Source organism: Penicillium odoratum (genome assembly GCF_028828045.1).
Source record: "Penicillium odoratum strain IBT 22623 chromosome Unknown utg000001l_segment0_segment0, whole genome shotgun sequence".
Lineage (NCBI taxonomy): Eukaryota > Fungi > Ascomycota > Eurotiomycetes > Eurotiales > Aspergillaceae > Penicillium > Penicillium odoratum.
This window is the reverse complement of record NW_026643143.1, coordinates 1,204,319-1,223,975: the sequence shown is the minus strand read 5'-3', so window position 1 is coordinate 1,223,975 and position 19,657 is coordinate 1,204,319. Positions and strand designations below refer to the sequence as shown.

The following is a 19,657-nucleotide window of genomic DNA, read 5'->3' as shown; positions in this document are numbered from 1 at the left end:
GCCCCCTCTCAGTCCCTTTGGCACGAGAGGGAGTTGGTATCCTTCCGAGAGATCATGTAGGCGTTTTCTCTCATCTTCGGCTACTATCTCCTTTCACATCCTCCGTACTACCTATTTGCTACCTGAGTGCTTCTTTCGCTGTGTAGATGGTGAATTTTGTCCTTGATCGTGCTCGCTGTGTATCTCAAGTCTATTCATAGTCCCCCGGCTTGCTTCGGGCATCTCGACCGGGCATGACACCTTTCTTCATCATCGTCCTGGCCTTTTTGGCGGCAGTAAATGCCATCGCACCTACTGCTAACTATCCCATCAATGCCCAGTTGCCTCCAGTCGCGCGAGTCTCGCAACCATTTCGCTGGGTGTTCGCCAGCAGCACTTTCGCCAACTCAGACTCGGACACCAAATATTCGCTTTCGGACGCTCCATCATGGCTTTCAGTGGAAAATGGCAGTCGCATACTCTCTGGCACACCAGGATCGGATGACACGGGAGCAAAGGAATTCAAGCTGGTTGCCTCGAATGGAGCAGAGTCCGATAGCATGGACGTCACCCTTATTGTAACCGCAGATGAAGGTCCAACCAAAGGCACGCCTCTCCTCCAACAATTAGAGCCTCTCGGCCCTGTTTCATATCCAGCAACACTTTTCATACACCCTGGTCGCCCATTCGCTATCGAGTTCGATCCGTCCACGTTCCACAATACGCACCCTTCCACAATATACTATGGAACGTCGCCAAACAACGCCCCATTGCCATCATGGATCTCCTTTGATGCTGAATCCCTCAAATTTGTCGGCAACACCCCCGCCTTTCCAGGTGCCGAACCTGAAACTTTCACTTTCCAGCTCATTGCTTCCGATGTGGTTGGCTATAGCGCCGCGAACCAGACGTTCCAGCTTGTGATCGGTCCTCATATACTTGCATTCAACGAAACTGCCCAGGTTTTCAACCTCACCAGAGGCGAACAATTTACCACCCCCGATTTCCAAAATCTGCTTTCGGTGGATGGCTCGCCAATCTCTAGCAAGGATCTGGCCAATGTCAGCGCCGATCTACCTGATTGGTTGTCAATGGACAACAATTCGATTGCCCTGAGCGGAACGCCCCCAAAGGATGCCGTCAATCAAAACATCACTATCACAGTCACCGATGCCTACTCAGATCAGGCGGCGATCATGGTGCGGTTGGACTTTTTGAAGCTTCTTCTTGATACTGTTGATGGCTGTGAAGCAACTATCGGTGAAGACTTCACATTTGTGTTCAACCAGTCGACCATCACTGACGATTCTGTGGAACTTGATGTTGATCTCCCCGATGAATTATCGTCATGGCTCACATATTTCCCCGATAACAAAACGCTTTACGGCCATGTCCCATCAGATGCCAAACCGCAAAAGTTCAGCATGGCTTTAAAGGCCCACCAGGGAGATACTAAAGATGCGCAAGATTTTGAGCTTGATATCCTCGAGCCAGCAGATACTCATTCGAGCTCCGGGGATCCATTTTCAGATCAGTCCACTCCCTCTCACCAGAAGGCCGGAGTGATCGCCATATCTGTGGTTATTCCCGTTGTGGTGGTCATGAGCCTGGCTATCCTCTTCTGTTGTTGGCGTCGCCGAAGAACATCACCCAAGATGGAGGAAGAAGAAGATGGCCAATTTCCAGCCAAGCCACCCCCGCCACGACCTGTAAGGCCTGACATGCCCAATTGTCAGCCCGGAGCTGTCGAAAGAGTTTCGCAAGATGAGTCTGATGGTTGGAGGAGTACACTCTCCCCTGCCTCTGATCTTCCCAAATTGGAACTTGGACCTGCGTGGAACGTGACATCATTTGATAAACCCGAAGACTCAATGGATGCTATTCCTACACCTAACCCGCCCCCTCGCTCTCCAAAACGGAGCGCCTTTGTTCCCCTCCGAGATTCGATCATTGAAGAAGACAAGTCAATTTCTGAGTCTCCCACCAGGAAACAAAACAAGCGCATGTCATTTACGAAAAGCCCTCCTGTGCGTCGTCGCCGATCAACAAACCGCTCGCGCCGTGAGCCGCTGAAGGCTATTCAGCCCCGAGCCATGAAGCGCGAGTCTATGCAGTCATCTCGTTCCAAACGATACTCCAAGAGGTCAAGTGGGATCTCATCTGTTGCCTCCGGATTACCGGTACGATTCAGCGGCGCTGGTCATGGTGCTGGAGGATTTGGCCCTCCAGGACATGGTCTTGTGCACATGTCATGGCAGGGAACAAGGGCCTCCTTGATGAGTGACGAGAGCAGCATGATGAACATGGCACCACTATTCCCCCGCCCCCCTGCCGCCGCTCGAGTGAGAAACAGCATAGCATCGAGTATCCCAGAGAACTACAATTACAACTACAAAAGAGTTACCCTGCGCGCAGTGGAGCCTGATGAATCAACCATCTCGGAAGCAGATTCTTTGGAAGCATTCGTACACAGCCGGGCAAAGAACCGCAACTCCGCCAACCCGTTATTTTCCGCCCAGATCAGTCGTCGCACATCATCCGGTCTACGCGCGCTAGAGCGAGCCCGCAGCATCCGAAGTCGAGCAGACACCGTCTCCGTATCAACGTTCACCGATGAATTCCGACAATCCATTCGCGAACGACCACAGTCGACTGCACTCTCTGTTTCCGAATACGGCGACGAGAACCGCATTTCACAGTACCAACCCCTCCAGCCTCCACACACCCTGTTCCCATTGGCTGAAGGAGGTGGCAAGAGTCAGAGCCAGCTTAGCCTGGCGCAAGATTACCGGGGTGTCATATCACCACTTCCACGATTCTGGAGCGAAACCAGTTTGAGTAGTCGGCGTCGAGAGTCTGCCCACCTCAAGCCTACAGCTCATCCCGAAGGACAATCCGCCATGCCGTTCAGTTCCTCTATAGCCTCTGACCTTGAAGAACACTTGTCTCGGAAGGCAAGCCCACATAAGTCCTCCAATAATCCTTTTTTGAAACCGCACTTGGATCCATCACCGCCGATTCGCGACTTGAGTAGTCGCGGGCTTCCTGTTGCCAGTAGCGGTGAACTAGCATTTGTTTGATTTGGTTTGATTGACAACGCTTTGGGGATTTTTGCTTGTAGCAGGGATGTTTTTATAATTGGAGTTTTTGGGCATGGCGAAACATGATATCCAATCGGGTTCTGATGATTGAGCTTTTTAGTTAGTGAATAAAGTATCATTTTCTTTTGATTGGGATTCACTGGTATGGATTTCCGGGCTGTCTTTACCTAGAGTTCCACTTGGAAAAGTTTTCTTCCTCTTCACCTATTTCGAGCCTCGGTCATCTAGCCAAAAGGTGCGAAGGTGGAGTTCTTAAAGCTAACTATTGGATACTGGCCCCCCAGTAGCCCCTTTTGAGTTGCTGATCATCCATACTAGACACGCGCAGAAGAAGATCTATGGATACTGAATACTTCATGTCCACTTAATGCGTCTTATCATGACCATTATCTTCCTAGCCAACATTTTGAATTTGATCATGTCGCTGCGATTGGAGATGCACCTTATGTACTAAATTTTTCCAGCTTCCTGTGGTTAAATCAACATTCAAGCTAGTTCCCTATAGTCATGGTCAGAATTATACGGACACTCGACATCCCGTGTGGGCCTCTTCTCTTAGACATGTCTCAACCCACTCAAGATCCGCAACGGCAAACGCCCTATTCAGATCATTCTGGGGTCACCAAGACCTCCTTTTCAACTAAGTCCAAGACATTATAGAGTGGGCATGTTTCAGAAGATCTGCCCCAACAAGCCGTATGCTCTTTGACCGACGGAAAAGCCCGATTACTGGCATCCGAAACAGTATTCCTTTATTTTTAGGCACGTTTCGACGTAGCTATTAAAGCATGTTAGTATCCTGGTGCTACGGAGATCATTCAAAAAAGCCTCAATTCAATCAAGTCTACCCTCCCAAAACCAAGCTCCAAAATGGTCCGCGTCAACATCTTCTTCGCCGTCCTGGCCTTGGCCACTGGTGCCCTGGCCAAGACCAACGCCGAGTGCCAGACTCAGTACAACACATGTCGTATCGCTGCTGACGCCAACATGTCCACTTGTGTCTCCGACCACCTCAGCTGCTGCGCGACAGCTTACGACGACTGCCGCACCGCTCCCGAAGCCAACATGGCTCAGTGTGCTGCTGATAATGCTGCCTGCAAGGGCCAGTCTTAAATGGAGGATTGGATAGCTCGTCTTTTGGTTTTTTTTTTTTCGATTATTGCTTGTTGCATTCAATTCCCTCGAAACATGCAATGTACGCTTTATCCGATTTGATGCTTATCGGTTGATTGGCACGATGAATTTGTCTATGATATTTGAATGGCGAATTTCGTTTGTTCTATCATTCACACAGTTGGAAAAGATCTATGGGCTTGGCAGAGGCTATCTGGTTGCATGTGGTTATGTGGGCATTCTCTTTTTTAAAAGCAATACTGTATCTAGACTCCAGTCACAGAAATAAAATAATGTTTTGCTACCAGTAATTCAGATGCAGGTGCCTCAAAATGCAACAATAGAAAAGCTTCCCGTCGGAAGATCAGGGGTATGTATGCCCTGCATACATGTACCAGTTGCTACCCAAGTTGTGCAAGTGAAAACAAATAGCAGACATGTAATCAATGAATTTCACAGGAGAAATAAACAAGATTATTAGTAGATATGCAGTATATACACGAATATGCCACGAGAGGCTTCCAACCCGTTTTTGCTATGAATTGAAGGAAATACCCAAATTTGAGCTTAAATTCCCGAGTCATCCTCCTTCACACTGCGCAGGGTCTGATAAGAGTCCCAGCTATCGCAATTCTTCTTCAAATCGGCATAATTGATCAATTTCCTGATCTCATCATACCGCTCAACGAACTGAATCGCAAAGCCCTCCTCAGTATGCCACCCAATATGGCAATGCATCAACCATGCACCGGGGTTATCAGTCTTGAACGCAATAACCAGATGTCCATCTGCCGGCAACATAGCCGTATCCCGCTTCGGGGGACTCGCCAAAGAAGTAACTTCACCATCATATGTTCCGGTGCCTTGCGCCATAACGTAGAAATCGTGACCGTGTAGATGAATGGGGTGTGGGACTGAGAGACTGGTTTCAATAACGACGTACACCCATTCGTTTTTGCGGGGGAGCTCGATGACTCCGCTGCTGTTTGCCCAGGAGTGGTGGTCGCGGTAGACTTCGAGGAGGGTCGGGTCTGTCCAGTCGACGTGCATGGATGTGGAGTTGAGTTTCCAGCGGTAGAGATTTCCGCCATTTTTGGCTAGGGAGACGGGCTCGGATTCGTTGTAGTAGGGTGTTGTTGAGATGGTTTCGGAGATTATGGGGGTGAGGTCGGACATTGCTTCGTCGTCGCAGCTGTCTGTGTAGTCGTATTCTGTTGTTGTTGGTGTGGAGGGTGAGTCTCCGTAGTACACAATTCCTTTAATGTTTTGGGGGGAGAGGTTCTCGGAACAGGCTGTTTGGGGGATTGCACGGAGCCAGAAGTTTTTGGCTACGGAGGCTTGATTGGCTGTTACGATCACGTCGTAGCGTTGGCCTGGGAGAGTCAGTAGCTGGTTTGTGGGTGGAATTGTGTGATCTTACCCATTCCGATGTTGAGAACATTGGTCTCGTAGGGGGTGATTGGGACGAGATCGTTGGCGATCACCGTCATGGTGTGGTTGTCGATCATGAATTTGAAGTGGGTGTCACAGGCTGCGTTCACAAGGCGAAGTCGGTAGGAAGTTCCCTCTGTGAAAGAAGTGTTGAACCGGGTTCCGGTCTGGTTGGCATATCCGTCTGACCCGAAGACATTTGTGCCGTTGATGAGGGCATTGTCGAATGTTGGAGGACCGTCCACCTGGGCTGTGCCAAACAGTTCATCAACGGTGTTGATATCCCAGTCGTTCATTATGATCACTCCCTTATCTTCATCATAGTTAGAGCTGGCAGGGCCCTGAATCACAATTCCTCCAAAGAGTCCCTCCCAGGCCTGCAGACCGATATGAGAGTGATACCATGTCGTGCCGTACTGCATAGCCCGCCACCTGTAGGTGATGGTCTTGTTGGGAGCAGTAGGGCACTGAGTGATCGAGACGACACCGTCATTTTGGTTTGTGTACAGTTGTCGAATTCCGTGGAAGTGAATGCTCGTACCGTTGTCCACGTCAGCAGGTAGACTGTTGGTCAAGTGTACCACAACCCAGTCACCCCAGTTCGCCTCAATAGTCGGTCCAGGAATAGAGCCATTGATGGCTAGTCCCATGCGGGAGCGTCCATCGGGAGACACTGTCACTTTTTCCAGATTGAAATAGTATTCACGAGTGACATTGGTTTCGGGCACGACTGTTGTGTAGTCGGTGTTTATATCATATTGACACCACTCATTGCGAGTACTAGCAGTATTTCCACTGCAAGCGGATGAAGCAGAAAGAGATCGGGATGTCAAACTTGACCGACGATGAAGACTTGCTGCAGACACTACTGTAGCAATAGCCCCAAAGAGCGAAACAACAGAGTTGAGTCTCATTCTGCGACACACTCCCAGTCAGGAAAAATAATAATATAGAATAAAGTAACGAATGGCACGTCGGTTATATCGACGAAGCGAGAGAAGCGAAATTTAATAGGTAACGAAAGCCATCAAAAAGGATTTGGGAAAACGATTGATTTAAGAGTGATAGGGTGAACTAAATAACAGGCGCACTTGCCGTGCATTGGTTCATAAAAATCCAAGGCATAGTTGATATCAGCCTTGGAAGGCTGCAAGTTGTGATGCACCGAGCCCCATTGCGTTCAAAGCAGTGTCAGAAGTGGGTTATACTGTCGAGTTACGCGGCCATAGCGCTCCACTTTAGAAGTCTGTTTCCTTGGCAAGCGTAGCATTACTAACATCAAGGCATTCACAGGTGGAGGAACAGGTGGAGGAAATCGCAGTATATGGAACCAATATGGCATGAAATGGCCAATCGTTCCGAGCTCCGAGTATTGACCTGATTTTGATGTTAGCCCTACACTGCCTGAAGGAGAAGCAAACGCGCGGTGGAGAGTATAGCTGTCGGTTCATTGTAGTATGCACATGTATATTTCCGTAAGAGACCACGCGAGTTGAGTTGTACTGCATATGAACCCGGATCGGGCCTTGGATTGTTTCAAAATTCAAGGTTCAAAAAGCCCCAAGATGTATGCCGAATGCCGAACGCGTAGCCCCAGAGCGCAAAACTCGATTGGTATACCTCACCAAAGATCCACTCATCGTCATACCTCCACGCAAGCCATCGTAAATCATAGCAAACCATCTCTCCCTAGCATCCCCAACCAGTGATGATCAGCAATCTAGTGGGGGTATCACATTAGTTTGTACGATCGCTATTTTTATACAATAATAATCCATAATGTTCGAACCAAGGGATGGTAACTGGTGGGGTTGGCTTCCCGCATGGAGCCGCGTAAGTAGGAAAGTCAATTCGGAGAAACCAAGAAATGTAATTGTACGCGCATGTTCTTCACCTGTCTTAAGGTCGCTTTCATAAAATTTACCTTCTATCCATTCGTTTCACTGATTTCACCAAACACAATGCGCGCAGCATCAATTCTTTCGTTCCTCACCTTGGGCGCCTTGGCCTCGGCCTCGGCGTTAGCAGTTGAATCTCGGTCTTCACCTTCTGAGGCATATTGTCTGTATGGTTATGGTGAGGGAGTTGGTGGATTGACACTGTACTATAGCGAAGGTAAGCTACAAAGGAATCAAGAGGAGCTGGGCCCTTAACTAATTCGAACCGAGCAGGTAATGCAGTCATTGGCAAAAAAGCGCCTCCAAATGCCACTGAAGTATCCTGTAAGTCAGCAAGCCCCTTTCATCATCACATCGGATATTTATATGGTTCTCATGCAGTCACCCCTTCCTCTGGGGGTTCCATTGTCGGAAACCCACGCAACGGCACCTCAAAGTCATTCTCGGACCAGGAACTCTTTATTCCCACAAGCTCGAGCAATCACCAGATTGGCTTTACCAGCAATTCAACTGGGAATAGTCACCAGGTGACCAACAAGTTTGTTTGGTATGGTCATTTCCTCTTGGTTGAGACTGAGACCGGCGAGTACACGTCGCTGTTCTATGCCAAAAAGACGGAATATGAAGATCTGTATTTCCTGCAGTGGAATGTCACGGATGAGGACGATGGAGATTTTATTTCGTTATCAATGAGATCGATTGCGCCGTCAAATGCGTGATTCCTCGCAAAAGTGTTCTGTACCTGGTTGTCCGATCATACATGTACTTATAGATATTAGTAAATTCAAATGGTGAAGCCTTTTGGAGTGAGTTGAGAATTTCTAACCTGCAAAGAATGTCTCTGTGCAGCAAGCGCCTCGCTCCATCCTTTTGCTGGCTAACCGGCTGTCATAATGGATCGTACAACAAACAAGGGCAATAATGGCCAAAGTTCCATGAGCATGAAGGTAGGAGAAGTAGGCTATCCAGTACTCAGTCAATGGTGAAGGTTACAGGCAAAAGTACCAAACAAAAAGTGTTTTCACCTTCTTCTTCAACTTTGATCTTTTCGCATTAAGCCCAGCTGACTCATATTCTAGAGTACTAGTTACATGACAATATTGGTCATCCTGGATTTATGATGTTTGTCTATCCCGGTATAAGCCGCAACATTTTATCGTATGCCGCGCAAACCGCAAACCCATCGAATCATATCGACTATTTGGCGAATCTTGTCCAAAATTATTTTTTTCCATTGCCCCCTTCTTTGTTTTTTTTCGGAATCCACGGTTAACTCAGAATCCCAGATGCACGGTCTGGGCTACGATTTTTCCCGTTTCACGAAATAGATCTATCAGCTAGGCTATTAGACCGCCATTCTGACGCCCAACTAGATCATGGCAAACTCAAGAATCTCCTATCTGCGACGAAAATGATTGGACCCGGCGGTATGGATTTAAATTCCACCAGCTATTCGTGCGTTGAATGGACAGACTGCCACTGGATCATTGTCGCTTTCCCGATGCACTAGAATGCGGAGTCAACGCCACAGAACGCATGCATTGCAAGGGAACTGACGTATCAAGATACTAAAATTTTGACTGGAGCGGAAGAATAACCGACCGAGACTAACTATGTGAAGATAGTTGCATATTCGAGTTTCCACCGGCTCCACTCCCCGAGACCCAACAGTTCGGGTCCTTTGACATGTTGATCAACGGCCGACTTGATAGCTCTGCAATGCACCAATACTGGACAACCACGTTCTATGCGGCTGCATCGGAATATCTGTCGGTAAAGTTAGTTGCGAAGATCGATGCCATATTTCAGGCGATGAACTTTTGGAGATCGTCTCCACTCTGCATATCACTAGCTAGATTTTCCGATTGAAACAAAGAAACTCGACCGTGGTGATGACTGAATTGGGGATCGTACATGAACAGGCGATGAACACGGCTCGGTGTTTTTGACGCTAGACCTGGAGATCTCGTGAACGATGTAAATAGTCGGTCTATCGCGGACAGTTGTTTCCCAAGGCAGTTAAGTCTCGGGCAGAACCAACCTGAAAACTGGTCATTGAATCGATACGATGTGGAAATTGCTAAGTAGGTGGCCATTTTGAGCATACTTTCACATCACTACGGCTAGTCTAACAGGGGGTTATTGAGCAATTGGTGTACCCAGGCTCATTGGTGGCGGCATCCGATTCTTTGTTTCCACAATGCTACTCAGCCCCTGTCAGTATTTGTCTCCGATGAAATTCAGCTCATCACACCAGAATGCCCGATTTGAGGATCTCGAAAACGTGTCATTATAATATCCAAAGTGACTAGGAGTGTCTGAGCAAAGAATACACGTTCATCTGGTGCATGGCCAGAGATATCTGTCTAGTTGACCAATTAGCATGGGGAACAAGAATCCAGGAGCAAAGACACATTGCGGTCCAAGCCTCAAGCCAATGCATGTCTGAAAAATAGATATCGTCCTTTCCAAGGGGGCAAATGGAAGATCTGGATTGACAGAACTCCACAGACATGGGTATCGTATCGGATGTCATGATCCGGTCGATTTTGTTGGCTTGACCTCATGGCCCGGAGACATCTACAACCCTACCAATGGCGTCCATTGAATCCAGATCATTCCAATATAGCTTTCTCATGACTGCTTTCATCCTAGATCAGACTACTGGCTTTCCGGCTTTGTCTACATTCATGCCTTCTTATCAATTCCTTTTTTCACATATAATGCAACATCCCTTCCGCAATCCTCTTTCTCATCAATTCCTTTCTCATGAGCTAATATCTTCATAACTGAAAAATCCCGGCTTTGATCTTTATTCCTCCACTATTCTATTCATATTGTTTGTTCCTTTGTTCCCCTGCATATATCCAGAAGATGCGGCCCCTGAGAGTTGTCACTGGCAATGGAGGTGTATCCCCAGATGCGGTAGAGCCTATTGCCGTGATTGGTCTCGCTACTCGGTTTCCTCAAGAGGCTACTACCACCGAAAGTCTATGGGAGCTTCTGCTACAGGCCCGGTCAACCTGGTCACATATTCCGAAAGAAAGATTCAATGCGGAAGCATTTTATCATCCCGATCCAGACCATGGAGGAACAGTGGGTCCAATTCCCGATGCTATATACATCTGCTTCGATCATGCTAACCATGTTATGCTAGTTTCATGTGCAAGGAGGTCACTTCCTCTCTGAAAATCCTGCAAATTTTGACGGGTCATTTTTTAATGTGACCAAAAATGAACTTCTGACTTTGGACCCCCAGCAGCGGCTGGTCCTGGAAAATGTCTACCATGCATTGGAAAACTCCGGCATTCCAATGGCCACCGTTGCTGGCTCCAATACATCGGTGTTTGTCAGCGGGTTTAACCATGATTACTTGGGAATCCTTAATTCCGATCCAGAGACTGCACTTAAGTACAAGCCCACGGGTGTTGTCAATGCAGTCCTGTCCAACAGAGTTAGCTGGTTCTTTGATTTCAAGGGTCCTAGCATGACCATTGATACTGCTTGTTCCAGTAGCTTGGTAGCGCTGCATCTGGCTGTGCAGAGCCTACGGTCCCGAGAAACGAATATGGTAAGTCCTTATCTATGACGTGAATGGGGAGGGAAAGCTAATTCGCTCTTCATTCCAAGGCTCTGGTTAGTGGGGTGAGTATCCTGGAGAATCCTGTGGAGACAGTCGGGATGAGCCACCACGGTCTACTCGGAACTCAAGGCCGGTGCTTTAGCTTTGACTCCCGTGCGGAGGGCTATGCCCGTGGGGAAGGAGTGGGTACAGTGGTTCTGAAGCCTCTAAGCACCGCTATACGAGACGGTGATACAATCCGTGCCGTGATCCGTGAAACTGGTGTTAACCAGGATGGCCGGACGTCAGGACTCACCGTCCCCAGTGCGGAGGCCCAGGAAAGACTCATCCGGGAGGTGTACTGGAGAGCTGGCCTAGATCTGGAACAAACTAGATTTGTCGAGGCCCATGGGACTGGAACTAGCATCGGGGATCCGATTGAGGCCGGGGCACTCGCAAGGGCGTTCAAGTGTCGACGAGAGACACCCCTCTACATTGGAACCATCAAGTCCACCATCGGGCATCTGGAAGGAGGTTCCGGCGTGGCCAGTCTGATTAAATCCATTCTTATCCTCGAGTCGGGTATCATTCCACCCAATTTCGATATCCAGGAGATTAATGCCATAATTCCTGCCGCCGAATGGAATATTGCATTTCCCGGGGACATTACTCCATGGCCCTCACGGGGTCTCCGCAGGGTATCGGTTAACTCCTTCGGAATTGGAGGAACCAATGCCCACTGCGTCCTTGACGACGCTTACCACTATCTCCAAAGTCGCCGCCTTGAAGCTACGCATCGAACGGAAGCGGCAGTTCCAAAGACCCTCCAACTGGGAGGTCGGACTTTGCTCATACCCCGAGGGCCAGGTACGGAGTCCGATAGGAATCCCAATTCAGATGAGAATGATGGCGGTGTTGATTCGATTGGTGCACCGGAAACCCCAGCAACGGATGTTTCCTTCTCATCCACAGAGCTGGGCCCACTGAAGCCATACCCTGCTCCCACAGACGTGCCCAGGATATTCTTACTTTCCGCATTCGATGAAGGTGGCGTTAAGCGGGCTGCGGCTACTCATTCTCACTACTTATCTGAGAAGAATGATCGGTCCGGTGACATTGAGAACCTCTTGCATGATCTTTCATTTACACTCACCAAGCGGCGCTCGGTGTTTCCATGGAAGAGCTTTGTCTCGGCATCCACGGTCAAAGAGCTGTCATGGAATCTCGCGGAGGACAACTTCTCAAAGCCAGTTCGATCACTGGGTCTGCCGGGAATTCAATTCATGTTTACCGGGCAAGGCGCACAGTATCAGGCCATGGGTAAAGCGCTTTTAGTTTATCCGGTGTTCCAGAAGTCTCTTGAAGAGGCGACCGAATACATTCGGCGCTTAGGAAGCCCGTGGTCACTTATCGGTACGATTATTGCTATATGAAGTTCAAAATTCTTGTACTGACTTTTCTATATAGATGAGCTTTTCGCTGAGGGGGATATGTCTAGTGTCAGCTCTCCGGAAATTGCCCACCCATTGTGTACTTCGCTTCAGGTGGCACTTGTGGACCTCTTGGCAAGCTGGGAGATATTCCCAACTGCTGTGACGGGCCACTCATCTGGAGAGATAGCTGCCGCTTACAACGCTGGAAAGATATCCCGAGAAGGAGCCTGGAAAGCCGCCTACTACCGGGGCTATGTTTCATCAAAGCAACTGGCTGCCAACGGTGCGATGATGGCTGTAGGCTTGAGTGCTTCAAAACTCGAATCATATCTTGACTGGATCCACGAAGAGCATCATGGCGAATTGATTATCGCCTGCTATAACAGTCCGAAGAACAACACTGTCTCCGGCGATAATGAGCTGGTCGATTGCCTTAAACAGCGACTGGACACTGAAGGTATTTTTGCACGGAAACTCACTGTGCAAAATGCCTACCATTCCGCTCACATGAGATGCATCGCTGACGAGTATCTACAATTGATGGGGGACTTGTCTTCGGGACGGAGACTAGCTGTGCCACATCTGGTTCGGATGTTTTCCACCGTAACTGGCGAGGAGGTTCCATCGGAGAATCTAACAGGGCAATATTGGGTCGACAACATGGTATCCCCGGTTCGGTTTACCACTGGCTTGAAGGCAATGAGCTCTCGAGCGCTGGAAAAATCCTTGGAATCGGATGACCCCGGTGTACTTCCTTTCTTTGTAGAGATTGGGCCTCATTCAACTCTGCGGAGCGCCATCAAGGAGACAATGGCCTGCGATGGCCATACGAGCTTCAAATATTTCTCCGTTCTCAAACGCAGTGATCCAAGTCTGAATGCTCTTCTTAGCACAGTCGGGATTTTGGCTGCCAACGGCTATCCCTTAGATCTACACAAAGTTAACCTTGCATCGTGCATATGCTCTGATAGACCACCGAAGTTGCTCGTCGATTTGCCACCCTACAGCTTCAAACACACCGAGAAGATTCTGTATGAGAGTCGGCTCAGCAGAAATCTTCGCACGAGAAAGTTCCCGCGTCATGATCTTTTCGGTGCCCCTGCTTCTGATTGGGATTCCAATGCTCCTAGATGGAGACATTTTATCAGATTGAATGAGAACCCTTGGCTAAGAGACCATGTGGTATGTACTTCCTCGTGATTTATCGACACGATCTAACAATTTCAGGTGACGGGAAACGTTATTTACCCTGGCGTGGGTTACTTGATCATGGCCATTGAAGCATCACGGCAGTTGGCCGGAGACAAAAAGGTCTCTGGATTCCAACTGCGAAGAGTGTCTATCAAACGAGCCTTGGTAGTTCCAGACACCAAAGAAGGCATCGAGATTAGCCTCCAAATGACCACTGCAGACGGACCATCTGATTTACGGACTTGGCGTCGGTTCCAAATCAGCTCTTTCAATGAGTCAAGTGACGAATGGACCGAGCATTGCACTGGCCACATAGCTGTGGAATACAAATCATCCATCAATCCAATTAACGATGACCGCCAAGAAAATGCGGAAGATCAAACTTGGGAAAAGGAATTGGAAACTTCTCAAAATCTTTGTACAAATTCCGTCAACTTCGCAAACACGTATGACAATCTTGGCAAAATCGGACTCGAGTTTGGATCATTGTTCCGGAACCTCCATAGCGTGAAAAGCAGTGGATGTCGACTTGGATTTATGACTGGTGTAGTCACAGTCCCCGAAATTGCTCAGTCGATGCCAAAGCAGTATATGCACTCCCATCTGATTCACCCAGCCACCATGGATAGCATGATCCACATGATGATTGCTGCTGGTATTGATTTAAGCGGCGGGCCAGACCTGGAACGAGTCAAGTTGCCAACATATATCCGAGATATGTGGGTTTCATCCGATTTGAGTGCATCGCCATCTCATGAGTTTGTGGGACATGCATCAGTAACCATTGACCAATCTGATAAGCTTCACGGTCAGATTCGAATAATCGGTGCTGCGGGCCAGCTTCAAATTCGAATGGATGGCATTGAGCTCACGTCCCTCGAGTCTACCTCCGTTGAGATTGACGAGCGGAAACTGTGCACTGCTATTGATTGGAAGCCAGATGTGTATCTGCTCGGCTCCGCTGCTGCAAATGAGCTCAGTTCAATTCCCAATGTTGATCATGAGGAAGATTTATATTGGGTAAAGCGTCTGCAGATTGCCACTATGCTTTATGTCACTGATGCATTGGTTGACCTCCGTGACCTTGATATCACGAATCTCGATTGGCACTTCACAAGATTCCATGATTGGATGATCCACTGGCAGAGCTTACTTTTGAACGATGGAATCATTCATCTTCCATATTCCGAATTCCAAAAAGCATCTCTGGATCCCACTTTGAAGCAGTCTATATACAGTGAGATAGAAAGCCACAGCGCTGAAGGTGCCATCACAGCCCGGATGGGCCGCAATATTGCCGCAGTCATTCGGAAAGAGGTTGACCCGTTGACTTTGATGTTTGGTCAAGACAACGTGATGGAGCAGGTATATAAAGAGGGCCTCCATCTTTATAATCTTCCAATGCACCTGAAGAGTCATTTGAATCTTCTTCGTCACCAGCATTCGGGGTTGCATATTTTGGAAATCGGTGGTGGTACTGGAAGCTTAACGGCGGAGATCCTTAGGGTGCTCGCACCAGCGAACAATCCCAAGAGAGCAAACATATCGAGCTACACCTTCACCGATATCTCTCCTGGATTCTTTGAAAAGGCGAAGCGCAGATTCCAGGCTTGGGGTGATATCATGTCATTCCAAACACTCAACGCTGAGAAAAGCCCTCTGGACCAGGGATTTGAAGAAGGCTCTTACGATTTGATCGTTGCTGGAAACGTCATCCACGCCACAAAGAATCTGCATGTCGCATTGAAAAACATTAGATTCCTCCTTCGGCCTGGTGGTCAGCTTATCATGCAAGAGGGAATCCGACAGGACTTCCTATGGTACCCTCTTGTCTTCGGTCAGCTTCCTGGGTGGTGGCTTGGCGACGAGCCCATCCGAAAATGGTGCCCATATATCCCAGCGTCTGCGTGGAATAAGCTACTCACAGAATCTGGATTTTCCGGCGTGGACATTGAGTACCCCAGCTCCACCAATAAAGATTTGAGTTGGCAGAGCATTTTGGTATCTGCAGCTCACTTGGTCGGAACGCAGCGTCCGCCAAACGTTTTTATCCTTACATCGGGGCTTGCGGGAGATGATCCTATTGTTTCTCAGCTGCAGCTTATGCTGACCAGCACCTTCCCCAATGTTGTTTTGGTACAGCCATCACAACTGCATTCGGTGTCTGGGCCAGATACGCTTTGCATCTCTTTGGTTGATTTGTATGAATCATTCCTTTCGCAGCTTACCGAGGTTGAGTATAACGCGATGAGAAAGCTGTTGACGGAGTGTGAAAATATTCTGTGGGTCATTCCCGATCCGTCTGAAAAGCCATTGTCAAATACGAGTTTGGGTCTCCTGCGGACAGTTCGTTGGGAACGGAATCCGGATGGCTCTAACATTGTCACATTGGCGGTTTCTGGTGATCCTTCTGATAATTTGGCGAAATGCATTCATCAGATTGCTGTTCATCAATTCCTGGAACAAAACTCGCGCGAAAAACATGCAGAGTACTTTCTGCGGAACAAAACCATTCATGTTGGTCGCCTTCGTGAGTGGAATGGAGCTGACGAATTCCTCGCTCTTCCTTCACATGGCCCCAGTCCTAAGCCAACTCAGCTAAGTGACGTGGCTCGGCCGATTGAGTTGAATTTTCCAACATTAGAATCGGGAACACGGCAATTGTGCTGGGCTACAGACTATCAGCATGCGCAGGATCTTGAGCCATCCAAAATAGAAGTGGAAATCCGTGCCATTGGTCTCAACTCAGAACCCAGCTCTAGACTGAAGTCAAACGAAGCTTCTGGAGTCGTGAAAAGAGTCGGTATAGCAGTAGACGATTTTGTCTCTGGTCATAACGTTGTTTTCACAACGTCAGGGAAAAGTTCCCATTGTTTCCGGACTTTGGCACAGGTTGACCGGTCACGAGTGATAAAAATACCAGAGAATATCCCACTCGAGGTCGCCGCTGGGCTGCCATCAATCTACTCGACAGCGATTTACGGGCTTACGGATGTAGCTAATCTGCGTGGAAATGGGACTCTTCTCATTCACAATGGTGCCACCGGTCTTGGTCAGGCGGTTATCCAATACGCACGTTTCCTTGGAGCCGTCATTTATATCACGGTGCCAACGGCCGAAGATCGAGAATTCCTCGTGTCGGAGTACGGAATTTCAGCAGATCATATATTCTCCAACAAAGACCTGAGTTTTGTCAGGAATGTGATGCGGTATACGAATGGCGTTGGAGTTGATGTCGTATTCAACTTAATGACAGGCGAGGCTTTGCAAGAGTCCTTGTCTTGCATTGCTCCCTTTGGCCATTTCATCCATGTTCCGAGCAAGACTACTCGTGTTGATGCAATGCTCGACCTTACCGCGACGCAGAAGTGTGTGACAGTAGCTACAGTCGATATTGAGCTATTGATGCAAGTTCGTCCAGAGCTCATCAGTCGGCTGATTGGTGATACGCTGAAGTTATATGCAGACAGCAAGATTAGTCAGGTCCGACCTTTCATTGTCGTGAATTTCACACAGATTACAGATGGTGTTCAAGCACAGGAGAATAAGAGAACAGGAAAGATTGTCTTTGTTCCTGATGTTTCAGACACTATCCCAGTTCTTCCTGATATTGTCACACCGTACCAATTTGATGATCAGGCCTCATATGTTCTCGCAGGCGGACTTGGAGGGTTGGGAAGAAGTCTGGCTCTCTGGATGGCTTCGCGTGGTGCGAAACATCTCATATTCTTGTCAAGATCAGGACACATCACAGATCCTGTGAAAGAGATGATTGATAATCTTCGAAGACTTGGATGTCAATCTCACATCTTTACCTGTGATGTCGCCGATGCGGAGCGCCTGCGAAATGTCATTCAAGAATGCTCCGCATCTTTGCCGCCCATCAAGGGATGCATTCAGGGCTCAATGGTGCTGCGGGTAAGTCTATTCACATGGGTTACATGTTTGTATTCTGTTAAGTAACATAAATTAGGATGGTGCCTTTGCCGGAATGTCTTTTGAGGATTGGCAGACAGCGATCCGCCCGAAGGTCCAGGGTTCATGGAATCTACATGAGAGTTTGCCAGTCGACCTTGACTTTTTCGTCATGCTCTCATCAGTGGCGGGCATCTTTGGTAATCGCGGTCAGGCAAACTATGCTGCTGGCAACACCTTCCAAGATGCACTAGCCGCCTACCGCACTGCCCGGGGAATGAATGCATCCAGCATCAACCTCGGTAGCGTATCTAGCGTCGGCTGGGTAGCAGAGAATCGAGAATCGATGAAGACCCATATTGACACACTGTTCGAATTTCTGCAAGAAGAAGAGGTACACCGAACAGTCGAGTTCCTGATTGACCATCGGTACAAGAAGGAAGTTGCTTCCGACCTTTCTCCATCTCAGCTGGTTCTTGGGCTTCCAACAGCAGAAATGTGTCGCAAGAACAACATCGCAACACCCTCATACATTGAATTTTCTCTTTTCACTCATCTTCGCACAGCTCATCTGACGAAGAACTTAGAAGTAGGTGATGAGAAGAGTGTCAGCATTGCCACTCTCCTTTCTGCCGCGTCCAATGCCAGTGAAGCTGTGACTGTGATTTCCAACGGAATTGTTGAAAGGCTTGCTTCTTTACTTGCAATTCCATCATCTGAGATTGATGCTCAGCGGTTCAGTTTCACTGGGATTGACTCGCTTGCTTCGATGGAGTTTGTTTCTTGGATCGTCAAGAATCTTAAGGCTGAGATTTCTTTGTTGGATGTCATGGGAGCGCGGAATATATATGCGTTAAGTGAGAAGATTGGAAAGACGACACGACTTACGACCTATTCACAGTGACGATTTTCTTTTCTTTTTCTGTTGTTCATCTAGCCAAATTGCTTCCAAGTTCCTTTCTCTATCTCGAGGTTTTATGATTTTCAGTATTTGATTTCTGCCATTTTTACGAGCTAAGTGCTTCATTATGAGATTTATTTTGAATTAAAGCCGAACATACAAATTAAAATAATCTATCGCTTGTATCAATTGATCTGTCGGTCTTATACCTCCAAAGTGGGTCTACACGTGACCAAACTTGACCGATGCGGCAGAACCCCACCGCCCAGATAACAATTTTCGTTATCGCGGATTTTCTTTGAACTTCAAGCTCTTGCAGTCTCAATTCCCTACATATACGACTAACCCGCCAAGATGGTTCGTCAACTCAAGCATCACGAGAAAAAGTGAGTTTCGCCACCACCATGTTCCAACCTTGTGAAAGGACTCTGACCAAGTCAACAGGCTGCTCCGGAAGGTCGACTTCCACACCTACAAATCCGATGGCAATCACCGCGAACATGAGATCCGCCAACGGTACCTCCTCCAAGACCCGATGGACTACAAGAAATACAACTCCCTCTGCGGATCTATGCGATCTCTTGCCCACAGACTCTCCCAGCTGGACCCGGAAAGTGACCCTGTGCGCAAGAAGCTGGAGTCGGAATTGCTGGACAAGTTGTGGCGCATGGGTATCTTGAAGCAGTCTCGCGAGCAGGGTGCGAGTTTGTCCCGTGTGGAGCGGGAAGTTACCGTTTCGGCATTCTGCCGGCGGCGGTTGGCAGTTCTGATGGTTCGGTCTGGAATGGTCGAGACTATCAAAGCTGTAAGTGCCTGTGTGGTTGGAATAGATGTAGAATTTATACTGACTGGATTGCAGGCTACCACTTTCATTGAACAAGGTCAGGTTCGTGTGGGTACCGAAGTCGTCAATGATCCGGCCTACCTGGTTACTCGCAACGTGGAGGACTTTGTTACTTGGGTCGACTCTAGCAAGATCAAGCGTAACATCATGCGCTACCGTGAGAAGCTTGATGACTTTGATCTTCTGTAATGATCTGCGAGAAGGCTTGTCCGGAAAAGCATTTTGGGGTCTTGTTTTGATATACCCGGCGCTTTTTGCATTGTTTCTTATCGGCCTGGCGTCCCGAGGA

General features: G+C 48.3%; 6 protein-coding genes across 6 annotated transcripts; 5 read left to right on the top strand and 1 right to left on the bottom strand.

Annotated features, from left to right (window-relative positions):
• Positions 1-233: 233 nt before the first annotated feature.
• N7520_000432 (putative transmembrane glycoprotein) lies at positions 234-3,059 on the top strand (the record flags this gene model as incomplete). The annotated part of the gene is made up of 1 exon (XM_057134367.1): positions 234-3,059. One exon carries the CDS (start codon positions 234-236, stop codon positions 3,057-3,059), a length of 2,826 nt encoding a protein of 941 aa, XP_057000303.1.
• An 891-nt stretch (positions 3,060-3,950) lies between these two features.
• N7520_000431 (uncharacterized protein) lies at positions 3,951-4,193 on the top strand (the record flags this gene model as incomplete). Its single annotated transcript, XM_057134366.1, has 1 exon — positions 3,951-4,193. The coding sequence occupies one exon, from the start codon at positions 3,951-3,953 to the stop codon at positions 4,191-4,193; it is 243 nt and encodes an 80-aa protein (XP_057000302.1).
• A 567-nt stretch (positions 4,194-4,760) lies between these two features.
• N7520_000430 (uncharacterized protein) lies at positions 4,761-6,538 on the bottom strand (the record flags this gene model as incomplete). The annotated part of the gene is made up of 2 exons (XM_057134365.1): positions 4,761-5,566; positions 5,614-6,538. The coding sequence occupies 2 exons, from the start codon at positions 6,536-6,538 to the stop codon at positions 4,761-4,763; spliced, it is 1,731 nt and encodes a 576-aa protein (XP_057000301.1).
• A 1,047-nt stretch (positions 6,539-7,585) lies between these two features.
• N7520_000429 (uncharacterized protein) lies at positions 7,586-8,241 on the top strand (the record flags this gene model as incomplete). Its single annotated transcript, XM_057134364.1, has 2 exons — positions 7,586-7,739; positions 7,796-8,241. 2 exons carry the CDS (start codon positions 7,586-7,588, stop codon positions 8,239-8,241), a joined length of 600 nt encoding a protein of 199 aa, XP_057000300.1.
• Positions 8,242-10,396: 2,155 nt separating this feature from the next.
• On the top strand, positions 10,397-18,527 carry N7520_000428 (uncharacterized protein; the record flags this gene model as incomplete). Its single annotated transcript, XM_057134363.1, has 6 exons — positions 10,397-10,618; positions 10,680-11,093; positions 11,153-12,497; positions 12,552-13,699; positions 13,745-17,626; positions 17,682-18,527. 6 exons carry the CDS (start codon positions 10,397-10,399, stop codon positions 18,525-18,527), a joined length of 7,857 nt encoding a protein of 2,618 aa, XP_057000299.1.
• Positions 18,528-18,878: 351 nt separating this feature from the next.
• Positions 18,879-19,557, top strand: N7520_000427 (snoRNA-binding rRNA-processing protein IMP3; the record flags this gene model as incomplete). The annotated part of the gene is made up of 3 exons (XM_057134362.1): positions 18,879-18,910; positions 18,969-19,329; positions 19,384-19,557. 3 exons carry the CDS (start codon positions 18,879-18,881, stop codon positions 19,555-19,557), a joined length of 567 nt encoding a protein of 188 aa, XP_057000298.1.
• Positions 19,558-19,657: the final 100 nt, after the last annotated feature.